The 15,219-nt window shown below is 38.4% G+C and overlaps 1 protein-coding gene across 3 annotated transcripts in view; it reads left to right on the top strand.

The window, feature by feature from the left end:
- The first annotated feature begins 13,405 nt into the window (after positions 1-13,405).
- Stim (stromal interaction molecule) overlaps positions 13,406-15,219 on the top strand; it is a 54,532-nt gene continuing 52,718 nt past the window's right edge. For 2 of the 3 annotated variants that reach the window (XM_071596294.1, XM_071596293.1), the window contains exon 1: positions 13,406-13,871. In XM_071596294.1, the coding sequence (XP_071452395.1) occupies positions 13,661-13,871 (211 nt within the window). In that variant the 5' untranslated portion in view covers positions 13,406-13,660. The remainder of the gene's footprint in view (positions 13,872-15,219) is intronic. The other variant, XM_071596295.1, reaches the window with a different exon arrangement.

The following is a 15,219-nucleotide window of genomic DNA, read 5'->3' as shown; positions in this document are numbered from 1 at the left end:
GCATTTCCACGGGAAACGAGATCTTCTCCGACAGCCATGGGGTCACGAGGTTCGAAATTTGGCAACCCTGGACGCTTTTTCACCCGAAAATTAGGGATCGGAAAGTTACGTGACCGACGTACTACTCTTTCTGTCCCTTCTTCGAACTTCTCGTGCACTCTTCAACCCTCCCCCAGGGGACGGACACGTCTCCCTTTCTGGGGAGATATCAGAGAGGACAAGAGCCCACCTGCACCTCCCCCACCTCCCGTGACGACGCCTGTGACACCACTAAAACACTATTTTTACCCTAATGCTTGCCACCGTTATACGTTACATCAAGAGCCTCTGGGCATGCCTTTTGAAAAAAAATCTTGGACATTCGTCCACCTATTTCACGAAATTGGACAAAAACATCGCAAGCGTTTACCAAATGAATTTTCGCGTCGCTTCTTTTTTTCTCACTCTCTAGACATACGTGACAGCATCTCGGTTATCACATTTCCTCCACGTCAGCTTTTATCACTACAGGCAATACTTTTAAAAAGCTGCTTCAATCGTCATGTACCAGCATCTTGAAACTTTACTTGACTTTACTACAGTCATATAATTGCCTGCCAATTGCGTACACGAACGGGACGAGGAAAATCTGTATGAATTTAACTTTGAATTCTCAATACTTGCTTACTTCAAGAATGAAAGTGAAATATGAATTTGCCATTTGTGCCACGTATCATAAGATAAATAGCCTTTAATTTTTATTCAATAGAAGATGGGATCGGTGGCAGAGTTGTGGGAAGCACCATGGGGGCCGAGTACCGCGAGAGTAAAAGTAGTTCAATGTTTCATTAGGAGCAGGTAGGGTCATGCGGAATAGATGAAGGTGCATGGTTAAGCGGCGCAGGGGATTCTAACGAGGGCTCAAAAGGAATCCGAAGTAGCGGACGAACAGGTTTCCATTTGGTACTATTTCCTTCACGGCTAGACTCGGCCGGGGTGGGAATGCCACCGAGAAATCCGCCACCTCATGAATTAGAACCTTCGCTTTCGGAGTGGCATCTGGTGAACAACACCAATCCCATCCCCTCATCAGAACAATAATATCCTCCTACGTTGCACTTATGCTCTTAATGCTCAATTGTACCGTTGTTTCAGTAAATATGGTCTGAGATTCACTTGAATTGTTTCATGAGTGCATTTTTCCATGAATCCTAAATACCGAATTTTCCGCATAGCGTATGAGTAGTTGGCGAATCATTTCAAGTCATTCATCAGCAGAAAGCCCTTGATGAACGGTCTAACTGTCCATGCATAAATTTTCATCACGCAATATTGTTATGGGTGCCGGAATTCCACTGGAAAGCACCTTTCCAATTTCGGAAATCGCTCTAGATTCGTAGCCATGCGTAGTTTGCAGAAAATTTACACACCTAACTCGAAACAATAAGCTTAAAGCATTTTTTAACAAATAATATATAGAATGCACTGAAAGTACTTGTGATCCATAGGAGAAATATGGTATTGGAAAAAGAATAGAGAAAATCCGTCAGAGGAATTGGGATGAGAAACTACATTGGCAGATTATAGAAATTGTATACATATACATGAATGTGTATATACATATATAACCAACCATAAACACAGTAATCAACCCGAAGGTTGGTTTGGTAGGTGATGGTGGAGCTCACCCAGTACTAAGCCCGACGGCGTGTGAAATTCACACATCAGGGTAGAGGGGCCAGTTCCTTTCCTGTATGTGTGTGTATATATATATATATATATATATATATATATATATATATATATATATATATATATATGTATATATGTATAAATAATGATTATTTATTAATTTCATTACAGGAAGAAGGAGGGCTGAAACATAACTTGATGATGTATGTATATGACCCGGAGCTCCAGCCACTGCTCTGACGAAAGTAAGTATTAGCACCGCTGGTTCGATTTTGAAAGAAGACCGTCTATTAAAGTTAAGAATACTAAGAGAAAAAAATGAAAATTTCATTGAGTAACATCCACACGTTGGTAACAGAATAACAGGTAACTCGCGCATGGGACGAGTTTGTGCGCAGTGGGTTCCGCAAAATCGCAATTACCTCACAAAAATCAATATGAATGGTGTTCCTAATCCTTCCTTTAGTTCAGAATATTCGATTTTTTCTGCTTCCCAAAAGGAGCACTTTTTTCACCAGCAGAAGCTGACATAGGCCAGGTGAGCATTTAAAAAGAATGCATCGGCTGCCGCTAACCCATTATTGACATCAGATCAATGAAAATTTTATCGCTTAATATACATGGCACATTAAGTTAACAAATTGGAAAAAATATACGTTTGCACAATACACAATACGGGTATACTATGTTTACGCGTTTAATTAGACTTCATCCCTGTTACCTGTTATTCTGTTACCAAAAAATATACGTTTGCACAATACACAATACGGGTATACTATGTTTACGCGTTTAATTAGACTTCATCCCTAGACTGGGGAGTTTAAGTTTTCCGGTTTCCTCTCTAGTGGGTTATTTAAACATTTAAGTCATATAAATAACTTAAATAAACATTTAAGGTTATTTTAACATGTGTATTAGGCAATTCAATAATTCTACTGGGCGAATTCTTCACCTTTCAATTAGCTACAGATGGAAACATAAGATTATGCCGATAGGTGAAAATTATGCAACTCATGTCGCTCAAGTATTGTGCCAAAAAAGAATATGGGATCTTCCCTCTGCCCCCCAAATTAGCTCATAGATGGAAATATTATCACAAAAAAATCACGCGACCTTGGTTTGATTAATGTTTGACAAAGGAGCCGCCAAGATTTCAATTCGAGATTCGTCAGTCCTCAGACAAATCCTCCACAGTGTTATCTCAGAATGAAGTTTCCGCCTCGCGAATAAGGGCGACGTTCATATCAACGCCGGACTGAATTACCCTATCGCCATTTCTTACATTTTATTCATAGAATATTTATTAATATGTTTTTAGGCGAGGCAACGGCGGAGGTAATATTGAAAAGTAAACTCTTGCTATAAGCTAGTTTCTTTAAATTAGCTGGCCAAGCATTTAAGGCAATATTATAGGAAACAAACCTTTTCGAGATACTCTTGGAAGACGTGTTCGATATTATAAGTGAAACCGAAACTTTTTCTCACGTATTTAGACATCTAGTATGCGGGACTTGCTTCGAACATTTATATTCGAGGCCTCGAATAAAACTGATGTGTTGGTGTGTTTAATGTTGAAGCGATTATCTTGAAGCAGCTCCTAAGCTCATACAAGATAAAGTTACTAACATGCCAGCTGTACGTGGAAACATTCGGATGGAGTGTTTAATTGTGCGAAACAATAAGAATATCACGAAGTAAACTCTATAGAAGAGTATCCAAGTTTAGAGAATGTAAGACCTGATCCCAATAGCTTATCAATTGACCAGAGAAGAAATGAAGAAGTCGAAATTTAGTAGGCAGACACTGGAGCCAAAACGGGCGGATTAAATGAAATTCAAGGAAACATACTGTAGAGCAGATAAGGTAAGGTAGATACCGCGTGTCTCACTAAACGGAAGAGTCAGTAGGAACTGGCAAGCTAGAGACGGAATGATTTGTTAAGACCGCAACTGAAGAGAACCAGAAGCGGCAGGTATTCCTAGGAATTCCTCCCTACAGGATAACCTACCTACAGGAGTACTTACCAACAGGAATACTCACCTACCTAATTCCTGGGTACTCCTAGGATGATCAAAGAACAAATAAAAAAGAATGACAAACGAAGACACTATCATTTCATGAGGGAATTAAAAGTAGAAAGGTGAAAATAGGGATTCACAGTCGCCCATTGTAAGGACGGGACTACCGAAGAGCATAAAAAAAGAGCATTCACTAAAGTATATTTAGAAGGATAGCCTATGCGAAATACGCGGTCGATTTAGTCATACCTCTGGATTCGTCGTCAAAGCCATTACAAAAATCTACAGCGAAACTGACTCCCCCAATTGCTGAAGCTCTGGGATGACTTGAAATATGAGTGCACTATCTCTACGTTATGTATTGATCATCGGCTAGTGCCGGCCGCATGACCCGGTCGTTGACCGGGTGCCTTTCGCGCGCTCGGTCAACGCTGCGACTTAAACACCCTCGCCTCCTTTACGCTTAACCCTAAAAATTACCTTACAAGGAAGCATTTTGTTCCGTAAAACAGTTAACGTGCAAAATACAATACACACGGTCAGTTAAGTTTTCAAATCAATGGCGCGCGTGTTTTTTCTTTCGCGGAATCCATTTTGCCAAATCACAAATCCTTTGAATCACAGAAAATGAAGAGGTTAGAAAATTCGAAGATTGGCGGAGAGATTGAATGCGGAGTACATATATAAAAATGAATGCTATTAGACATTTTTAGCTGGCAGGGCAGTGCATTGTTGGGTATTGCCAAAAAGTGTACCCCTCTTCACAATATGGCATGGAAGTAAAACTTGAGTATGTCTTGATAACTATAAAGGATGATTGAATGCAGTGGATGTGTTACTCTAGCAGCTCTCAGAGTGAATATAGTAGAGATTGATTGAGGAATGGAGTGGGCGAACGAAAGAATGTGGAAGGGATTCTCCGGTAAATGAAAAGTGATTATGGCGGAAGCTGTTGAGGTAATGGAAAGGTGCTGAATCACCAGAAATATACGTGCGAGGGGAGTGAATGTTTCTACAAGAAGGAGTAGACCGAGAAAGTTATACGAGCGATCGGTGCGATGAATATGGGATGAGAAAAAATGAATATCAAACAAAGTTTATGAGATTATCGAGAAACAGGAAGGCTAAGTTAATCATTGAAATCGGAGAAAATAAATTTGAGCCGGTAGGACAGTTTTATTTGTCACGGCAGTGATATCATCCATGATGGTCAAAGTAGTGGGGATTTAAAAAAAAGAAGTATGTTAGACCGAGAATATATTTGAAAGAGGATGGAGTTTGCGGCAGGGACTTTGTGTATGGTACCAAAAAAATATTACTGAATTTGGAGCATAGTTTTGTACGGCGCGGAGACTTGGTCGTTGAGACAAGAGGATACGCGTTGTTTGGAGGCTTTTAAGAATCGGGTGTGGAGAAGTACGGAAAAAAGTAAAATGGATGGAAAATAAACGAAAAAAATACTAGGTATGGCTGAGGAGGTGAGAAGATTGTTGAAAGATGTTCCAAAGTGTCCGGAAAAATAAATAAGGGTGGGTTTTGATTGGCGATGGGACGTTAAAAGACTGTGATAAAGCAGAGGTTGAGCAAGCGAGGCAGGTGGAGGAAAAGGTTATGCATGTTGGACAGAATGAAGGGCGATAAAGGTATTCGGAATTGAAGAATAGTAAAATTTAATTTGGGGATCAGTTTGTCTCAAGAGATGAGGCTTAGAAATTGAACAGCGGTAAGCCAATGTTTACATCCAAAATTAACATTCGCTGGTAGAATTACAATAGTGATGATAAATGATACAAAATACTTCGTATGAGAAAGGTTACCATTATGATCTAACCCCGCAAAAATTCATGCCTTTGATATAAGCTATTAATCACTTGCTAAATATTGCACCAATCCAGAAAACTCAAATGCTATTTCGTGTGTAACAATAATTATCAAAAATATTATAGTGGAGCTTAACTATTGCAATTAATATGTTTCGAAAAGCCACTCACTAATTAAAGTGGTACAGAAATGGAGTCAGAAGGCGATCCCGGAGAAAACTAGCGACTACACCACGTTATATGGACTAAAAGGATAAATAAAGAAAGGCCGTTTTATCACAGCCCACGGTGGGATGCGAACCCAATATTCGGATTCCGGCAGGGGGGACGCTAACACAGCGCTATTTTGGATTCCAAATAATGCAGGATGAGTGTACGTGATTATTTCATGAAATGCATGAGTTCATGATGCACGATAATTATATGGATTTCTAAATATCTCCTCACAGGTTATTTCACTCATAAGTGTATTTAATTGCTGTTCACGGCGATTATTACAGATGCTTATTACACTTAAATCAACGATATTCATGAAACGCGACTGAATACAACTAATCATTCACATATTCTACCGGTGAAGTGAGGACTTGAAACAGGATTATTGCTATGCCGTAGCGCCGTTCCGGTATTGTGATTCCAGTAATGGAATTAAAGTGTGCACAACAACTGAAAGAATTAAAACGTAATTATCCATGTCAAAATAGAGAATGACTTCCCAACTGATTGGGCAATAAGTTTTATCTGAACAGTTATGAAGCAAAACAAGTAATTCTATTGAGCACCATTCCTTTTTTCTTTTGCTTGATTGATTCTGACCAATATTTTTATTCCAAACCTTTCAACTAATATGCCAAACTCAATGTGTTAGTTTAAGTCAACTCTGAAATAAACATCTTGTAGTGTGTTTTAATTTGAGCGAATTCCGAGGAAGAAGTATGTGCCCTGCGTTGATGCAAGTTATGTGGCGTACCAAAAAAACATAAGAAGCTAAGACGAGATGACAATCAGATACCTGCAGTGAAGTCTCCCAGATTTGGCCTTGAAATCATTGTTTCCGGGTGAGTTAGGCTTCTTCGTATGGGTATCGATCATCAGAAACACACCATTGCGGGCGTTGCTAAGACATCGAGGAAATAAACAGTCGGCAAAAATTCCCCGCGCCATGACAATGGCGCGTAAAAGCCACCACAGGAGAAATATTTGCGTTAGCGACGAGTTGAGTAATATTTCTAGTATAGGCCGTCCAGCTTGTTGTGATAGGAAGGACTTCGCCGATCCTCGCATGGACTTAACCGTTCGTAGCAATGTAAGTTTTGGTTTGCATAGTACTAGATTTTTTAGAAGGTCTGATAAATTACCCCAGCAGCAGAAAAATAATTCTTTAAGAAAATTTGCGGATAAAAATTCGCTGGAGAAAAGGAATCATGCAACAAAAAGTAAGAGTAATTTACGTTGCTTAAGGAGTTGCATTGCTTTTGACCAGGGTGATAACGAGATCGAAAGTTCTCGCGAGGAGAAGACATCTGCTAGTTCACCGCAAATGTTATCCACTGCGAAGCGGCACGACTGTCCGACTTGTTCCGATAGTGAAAGTGAAGTGTTCCCACAGAAATCGAAAAAAATATCAAATCACCAGAACAGTTCAATCGATATGAAATTACTTATGGAGGCCATTAACAATCTGGAAAATTCTGACAGCGGTTCGAATAGTTCATCCAAGATGATTATAAAGGCAAGGAAAGGTACGACGTTCACAAGAGAACAACAAAGCAAAATTGATCGTGAAAACAGAATTTTGCTGAGCAAAATTCTCGAGAGGCAAAGACCCAGGAGGCCTGACCAACCCCCACCAGTACTTCACCGAGCGAGTTCAGCTATCAACCGGATGAAGCAGCAGATAGAAATAAATCGAACCAACCAGGTAAGGACGTGAAGAGCCATTTTACACGGTCATCAAATTAAATTTGGCCAAACTATTATTTTAAATTATGAACAACAAGGCATAGCCAAGGGGTCAACAGGTCAGGCATCAATGACTAATAGCTTGCAAAATATATACAGAAAGAAATGTAATTTCTTTGAAACTTCGCTATACTGGAATCACGCCGTTACGATAAATCGTTTTATCTTTTCCATTGGAGAGAGTAAAACAATTTCCTGAACAAAATATTAAAATAATATAGCAGTTAGACTAACCTATCCTTGACTATTGAGCTTTGGTTGTAAATATTTACCTTGGTTTGAGAATATTCGATTAAAACGTTATTATTCATTGATTCAAGAGTCTTTGGGCAAATGACAGACGGAAATTTTAAATGTTTTGAAAAGTTATTTTAGAAAACCTACTTTCTCCAACGAGCATGAACATGAAACATTCACAAATCCATTCATATTTCATTAATCCATCAATATTTCATTATTAAGGCAACTGAACTAAACATGAGGAATCTATTAAACATAGCTATTTTAGCACTGCATACAAATGGACACCCTGGAAGAATAAAAATTGAAGAATCCATGTACATCGGCTCCATCGAGTCCAAATATAATTCATTATTAGTATTGCATGATTACCTCTAGCAATTTCAAAGCAACATTTTCTTACTCTTTGAAAATTTAGGACAAAAATGCTCAGAATGCATCGAAATGAATTATAAGGGGATCGAGATGGTGCGGTGGTTATCGTACTGGCTTCCCACCCAGAGGGCCCGGGTTCAAATCCCGGCGGCGTTTCAGTGGTATCTCGATCCCTACTTGAGGTGCTTTGTGGTGGGCACTTTAAGTGAGTACGTCGTCCGTCGGATGGTACGTTAAGCTGCGGACCCCTTGGCGCCTTTCGCAAAGAGCAGGCTAATGACGACGGCGGGTTTCTCTCCACCCTTCCATCCTTTCCTGTCCATCCCTAATGACGCAAATAACCTCTGCTATCGGTCACCTCCCCTAAATACTACTACTATGAATTATAAATTAACACTCTAAAATATTCGTGAGCATAAAACAGTACTCTTGAAGTAAGTACTTCTCACGAAAATTCTCTTGAGCAAAGAGTACGATGTCCTGTAATTTGGGACTTACATGCAATAAACAAATGAATGAAAGTCTACCCAAATCACTCAGTGATCCTACGGCCTTAATAATTTTCGCCCCGACGTCATATAGGCATCAAAATGGAAATAAATGGTGAATATTCCTCATCACATTTGGTACTGATGAAATTAAGACATGTTCTGTATTTTTCACGCCTGAAGTTTAATTTTGAACTCGAAAGGGTAGGATAGGATCGATGATCAAGATATTGCGCGATTGAATGTAAAAAATTGCACGTTTCCAGGTCCAAACTTCTCGCAAATATCTTTCCACAGAAATGTGACAGATTTATCTGCTTTACTTAGCTGGATACTTACATAAAGTACTTATTTGATGACCGGATTGTTTCCAGGTTACAATCCGAGAAGCGACTTTGAACATAAATGCCCGAACCCATTGAAAACGATTACAGATAGGTTACAGTTGCTCAAATTAAGAACATCCCATCCAAGGAACGCGTTATGAATTTTTTTTCGAGCTTAAAATTTGAGGATATATAATCTATCGATCAATCACGGAGGTGAAACTGTTTCCACAATGATCTATCTCGCCTTTGTTCTCTGCCTCGCAACCCGCTGCAGGCTTCACCTCTCACTCTTTCTAAAAATAATCCAGGCCTTGTTCTCAATAAAACAACCCAACTTTAAAAACGCCAATCATGAGAGAAAGTTAATAATACCTTTATTCAAAATGTATCTCAGTTACCTCCTTGAAACCCACATATAGGGATATATATATATATATATATATATATATATATATATATATATATATATATATATATATATATATATACACCATAAACACAGTAATGAACCCGAAGGTCGGTTTTGGTAGGTGATGGTATAGTTCACCCAGTACTAAGCCCGACGGCTTGTGAAATTCACACAAGGGTAGGGGGGCCGGATCCTTTCCCTTTGCCGGTTATGGATTCCCAGGAAGATCTGGAACCCGAAAAATCTATATATATATATATATATATATATATATATATATATATATATATATACATATGGGGTCGCGGTAGTCCAGGGGGTAGTGGTTGGTTGGACTACTGACCAGAGGGTCTTGGGTTCGATTCCCGGGCAAGGCACTCCGGGCATCACCTACCAAATCGACCTTCTGGTTGATTATTGTGTTTATGGTTTATATATATAATATTATATTTCATATTATATTTTGTTTATGGTTTATATATATAATATATTATTAATTATATTAATAATATATTATTAATATTATATATATATATATATATATATATATACTATATATATATATAGTAACACTTAAAGGACACTCACATTGTAGATTGTTTAAGCTTTCAGCCTGATGATGTTATACCATAACGAAACCTAGGTAGTAAATAAAAAAAAATTCTATGTGGAAAAGCCAATAAAATATTTTGTTTAGATAGCACTTTTATGGCGTTCACATATTCTTATTCACATTATCGATTAACAATAGTAAAAAAAGGATTAACACGTGCGTAAAGTAGTGACACGTTTTCCCTACGTATTGGCAACATTCATGTCATCGAAGTAAAAAATCTCACGTTTTCCAAGTTCTCACCTAAATTCCGTGGCATGTGCATAGGAATCGGAATGTCACGTCCACCGCCAGAAACCCGAAGGCCACGGGTTCCACCTCAAACATAAACGCTGTGCCGTCGGGCGATTATTTTCTGAAATATCACATGCGATGCGAAATGAATGCGAATTCGGGAGTATCTAAAATAGCTGGAATACGAAAACCATTCGTTTCTTATCTTCTCACGCCAAGTTATTAGTAAAATGTTCACAGCGATTTATGATGCTAGTTTTGGAAGGTGACCGCATATGAAGCATTTTGTGGTGTTATACGATAATATTCCTGCGGAAAGAAAGCACAGGGATAAAAAGAGCAATGTAAGGTGGTGGCATTATAAGGTGAAATAAGCTGTAACTATTCAATTCGGTCCTTCAGAAGCTGTTCAATCGCTCCCTGTAATGCGAGGATACGTTAACCACCCACATAAGGCTTCGTAAGAAGCCACAAGCGAATAACCCACCATTGCAACATTTCCTCAAATCCACAGATTTTTGGACATCAGAATGAGGAAATAACTTAAAGGGAATTGATCTTGATTAGGTAACTTGTAAGTTCTTGCCATCACGCAATGTTCACAGGAAAATGGGGTCCTTAATTCTGTTAATGCTGAAATACGTAAATGTCTCTAATTTCACATTCGTTATTCGATTAGGAAAATACTCGTATAAACTGACTTGTGGCACGAAATATTGTTTTTATTTCAATAATTGCAATCCAGTGTTACATTTTTTTAAAGAATGATCCCGAGCGCATTTCTGGAAGCACCGTTGTGCCATTTTTAATTTCGTCACAAGTTCAAACAACTAGAGTGCTCCATGTTGAGCCTTCTTGATGTCACTTAAGATATGCTTTGACTTCACTAGGAATTTCTGTGAAAAGCATTCGCAAGCATGAAAATTAGATGCATCAGGAAAAATAGGAGTCCCTGGTTTGCTTGAGTTGCCTGGTTGCTTGAGTTACACCTGGAGGCACACGAACACTATCAGAACTAACATCTTCGAGAATTATTTTGTTCTGGGTCGGAAATAAATTATTTTCCTCAATGTAAATAAAAGATTTTCAATAATGCACGTAAACAATTTATTGAACGGAAAGAGCTTCACATCTTTATTTTTTTCACGCAAATTGCAACCACTAGCTCGCTTTTAGTGTCGGATTTTAAGATCTCGTGAAAAAAGAACAAGTTTTCCTTTCTCATGATTGGGCCTTTAAAAATCCATTCTAGTCGATTTTTCAATTGTACTATCATTATTAAAAAGTCTGGAAAAACTCTTCTCTAAATCCTGATCAGCCAAATTAAGGATGAGTTTGCTAGAGAGCGTTCAATAATCGTGCAATCCAATTCCGTAGGAGTCGGAAGTTAATTCACATAGGAAGTCAGAAACAGGATTTAATCGTGTCATTAACGTCGCATGAAGTGCCCTGAGCACTTATAAAGTTACACCCGTTTCTTGCTATATCTTCAGTCCCATTCCCTCTAAATTTATCATGCTGAGATGCGAGCAGTTGATAACTCAACAGTACATTTTACAATACGCAAAAAATGTGAGATAATGAGCAACGGGAAAATGTTACAGAGCACCATGAGCCAACGGTGCATCGCAAGTATCGCGTGAAGCAAGCTACCTGCTTTTTCGATGAGCATATGAAAAAAAAATGATTGAACAATTTCACTTGTGATACACGAATTGGAATAATGTTTAATAAGAATGCTGCTCATCGGGAAATGCAAGTACTTATTTAAAAATGTATCTTTATTTTTTTTTGCAGATATTACTGAGAAAAATCCAGCAAGCAAAGCCGACGCTACCAATCAAACGTGGATTTGCCAGCACTCGCTATTGAGAAGACTCCACCAGCATGCGTTACCATGATTTTTTGGGGATTGCTCGTTATGTTATGGCTGATTTCGTCTAATGACTGTAAAATATCAAGGAAACATTTTATATTGATGTATTAAATTATTGTAACAATTATAAATATTTTTATCGTATACTTGTTTGGAATTTTATTTCATGCAATGGTCCTTTAGGCAAACCAAGTTGTCTACCCCATTTGGCATAGGCTGGTCATTACGAAGATTAGGCATCTACAAAGAAACCTAAATTTCCTATTTGGTTCTTTGAAAGGTGACATGGGTCTGCCGGTACACTCGCCACGCAGTGTGTATGCACCATATCATCTGTCGATAGAGCACCAGTACTCCAAAAGGCGTGGCTAAATCAACCCTCTCAATTTATAACCAATTGGAACTAATAGGGTTGAAAACATTAATGCATCACTGATTCATACCATGGTCTCCTTTCTCAAATAGTCTTTTCTAGGATTTCTCTTCCCTTAATAACGATATGGGCGTGCAGTCCGTGGAAGAAAGAAATCCACAATCCTTACCCAATGCAGCGGCTATGCCTACACATCACGGGGGTAGGGCATCTCTAAGATATCCGATTGTTTTAATCGTGACCGATTTCTAACTCGCGGCGGGGGAGCAAGAACACTTTCAAGATTGGCCCTTCCCTCTCATCAGGGCAAAAAAATCCAGGGAGCGGTCCCTCTTAAAATTGTATAACGACGGCGTCATGCAATGATCATCTTCGATTGTCAGAGGAAAATGCTAATTGCCAATATGTTTCCCTCTCAAATTAGTTGCAATTTTCAAGAAAATTATTTAACGTACCAACCATCAAGATAAATAAATACATATACACGCGGATGAAATGATTGCCCACTGGAATGTTCAAAATAATCCTTCTGGCTCATTTTCCCTTCACGTCTGAAGCTGCACCGATCTCCCTCAACATTCGACAGCTATTACTAATTATGCATTCAGAAAATTATTGGAAATATTAAAATGCTTGAAATATTACGCACACATTGTGAATTCTCGAAAATCCACGGGATAAATGAGGGAATTTGCCTGCCTTCAAATTAGACCTTCAATTTTACCCGTTTGCTCGAACCATGTCAAGGCCTCGAACGAAAATGTTATGCTTGAACGATACAGGGACTTAACACAAACTTTTTTCAGTTTTATCTGAAAAGTATATTTTGGAGTTGTAAAATATAGTGGACGTACCTATCATTCATCATGAATCCACAGAATACGACCAGATACCTCTAATATGGCCCTGTCAATCATTAATTTTATCAATGCTCGTCGGACGCATTTTCGTTTCACCTTTGTTTCTACTGGAAAACTTAGCGACTCCAGCGCTGGTATCGACGGACATTAGTTACGAAAAATATCTTTTCTTGAACTTCTACGAACTCCGGGTCGTAACAACTGGCAGAGTATACTTTAGGTTAAATATCAGCCTTGAAGTTGTGTCACTCGTAACAAATTTAATTGAATGAAACTGCCAAATGGCAAAATAACTTCGCGGCTCAATTGACGGGTTCATACTAAATCCCTAATGTTACGGCGTTTGGCCCTGGATATAAGGATCGAAGAGTCTATTAGTTATTGCTGTTATAATGCAGACTTTATTTTATAAAAGTTTAGTGCTTGTGATTGTGACGGTTGCCAGTTCTATATCTCAAAATGTTGGAAGCGACGTGAACCGAGAGACCTACCAAGAAAGGAGTTATAGGACATCATTTTCCGGCGGTCTGGCGAACACCCCGAAAGGTACTGCACATTATTCGGAAAAGGGGGAACCCAGTTCAACCTCCAGCTACGAATCGCGTAAGTGGATCAAAACTGCGGAAACCGCTTACCAATTTTAGGTAATTCCGTGGATACTCCTCTGAAGTAATTTGTTGTGGTCTAATTTTTGACAGTAGACATTCATGGTACAGTGGATATTGCGAAAATATTATTTAGGTACTTATTGTTGAATAGTTCGCTATAAGTAGGGAGGAACTAGGTTTAAATTCAGTTTATCTTCCGCCCAACAACTGTAATGACAACCTGTCATCAAGTGGCTGCCAACCATTCTTTCATGTTATATGCTGTTTATTTTTATTAAGAGGTATTTTCCCGTTAAATATCTGTTTGCGTTTATATGAATAATAGGTTTTAGGCTTTTTTGTCAACTCTTATCGTTCTGTAAATAAAAATATGGTGAATTATTCTGAGCTGGGGAAATTTCAATATTGTATTTAATATAATTAGCGTGACTACCCCTAACCACTATTATTTCATGAAATTGTGTGTGCATGTTTGTTTCCCAATTTTATTCAATGTGTATGTTCGTTGCTGTTGCAAAGTTTTTTGTTGCGAAATAAAACCTTCCCTATTCGACTGCATGGTTTACCAGACTACACTGTCTAATCGAGTTGACTATCAGCTCACCAGAAATACATTATTCACATTGTTCTTAGATTGTGTTAATAGCAACTGGGCTGTATAAAAGTCCCATCTCTGGATCCCAACCTGATCTCTCAACCAAACAATTCAGTACTCCCCTGAGTAACCACCTATGCACCTCCTAGATTTGTCTTTTCATTTGAAATATTTTTGCTTGAATTATGGTGTTGTGTACTCGCAGCCATAGTTGTGTGTCGTTGTATTATATCAGAATATTTTTTTTGTATTCCTTGAGTGTTATGCTTATTTAATCTTTTGACAGTTTCATTGCCATTATCTCCTCAATGCTGCAATATACTTAACCAAAACATTTTACATTTTATCTGTGCTTACTAAATTTCTCCAAGGATTCCCTTTATGATTCTATCTTATTATACAGGACATTTTCTTAGATTCTTGTTAATCGCAAATGTACATATGGACCATGTCAGATCAGAAATCATGATCATTTGAATCCATGAAAAGTTAACATGAAATCTAAAGGAAATTAATTGCACTAATTTGTTATCACCGCAGTAACAGCGAAGGCAATGGTGCCAGCCAATTGAAACGATCTTTGGATTGGTATAATGCACTCTAGTGAATATAATCACTGGTTTCCTGTTGCAATATGTGTGCAAGAGCCCACCATCCCCTTGGAAGTATTATCCACATCTCACCTGTTGTTTCACTTAATTTCAAAGCTGTAGTCTTTTTCTCTTCTCTTCCACTCGGCTGTTCTTTG

This window comes from Hetaerina americana, unplaced genomic scaffold (genome assembly GCF_022747635.1).
Source record: "Hetaerina americana unplaced genomic scaffold, ioHetAmer1.1.p SCAF_8, whole genome shotgun sequence".
Lineage (NCBI taxonomy): Eukaryota > Metazoa > Arthropoda > Insecta > Odonata > Calopterygidae > Hetaerina > Hetaerina americana.
This window is presented reverse-complemented; position numbering and strand designations above follow the sequence as displayed.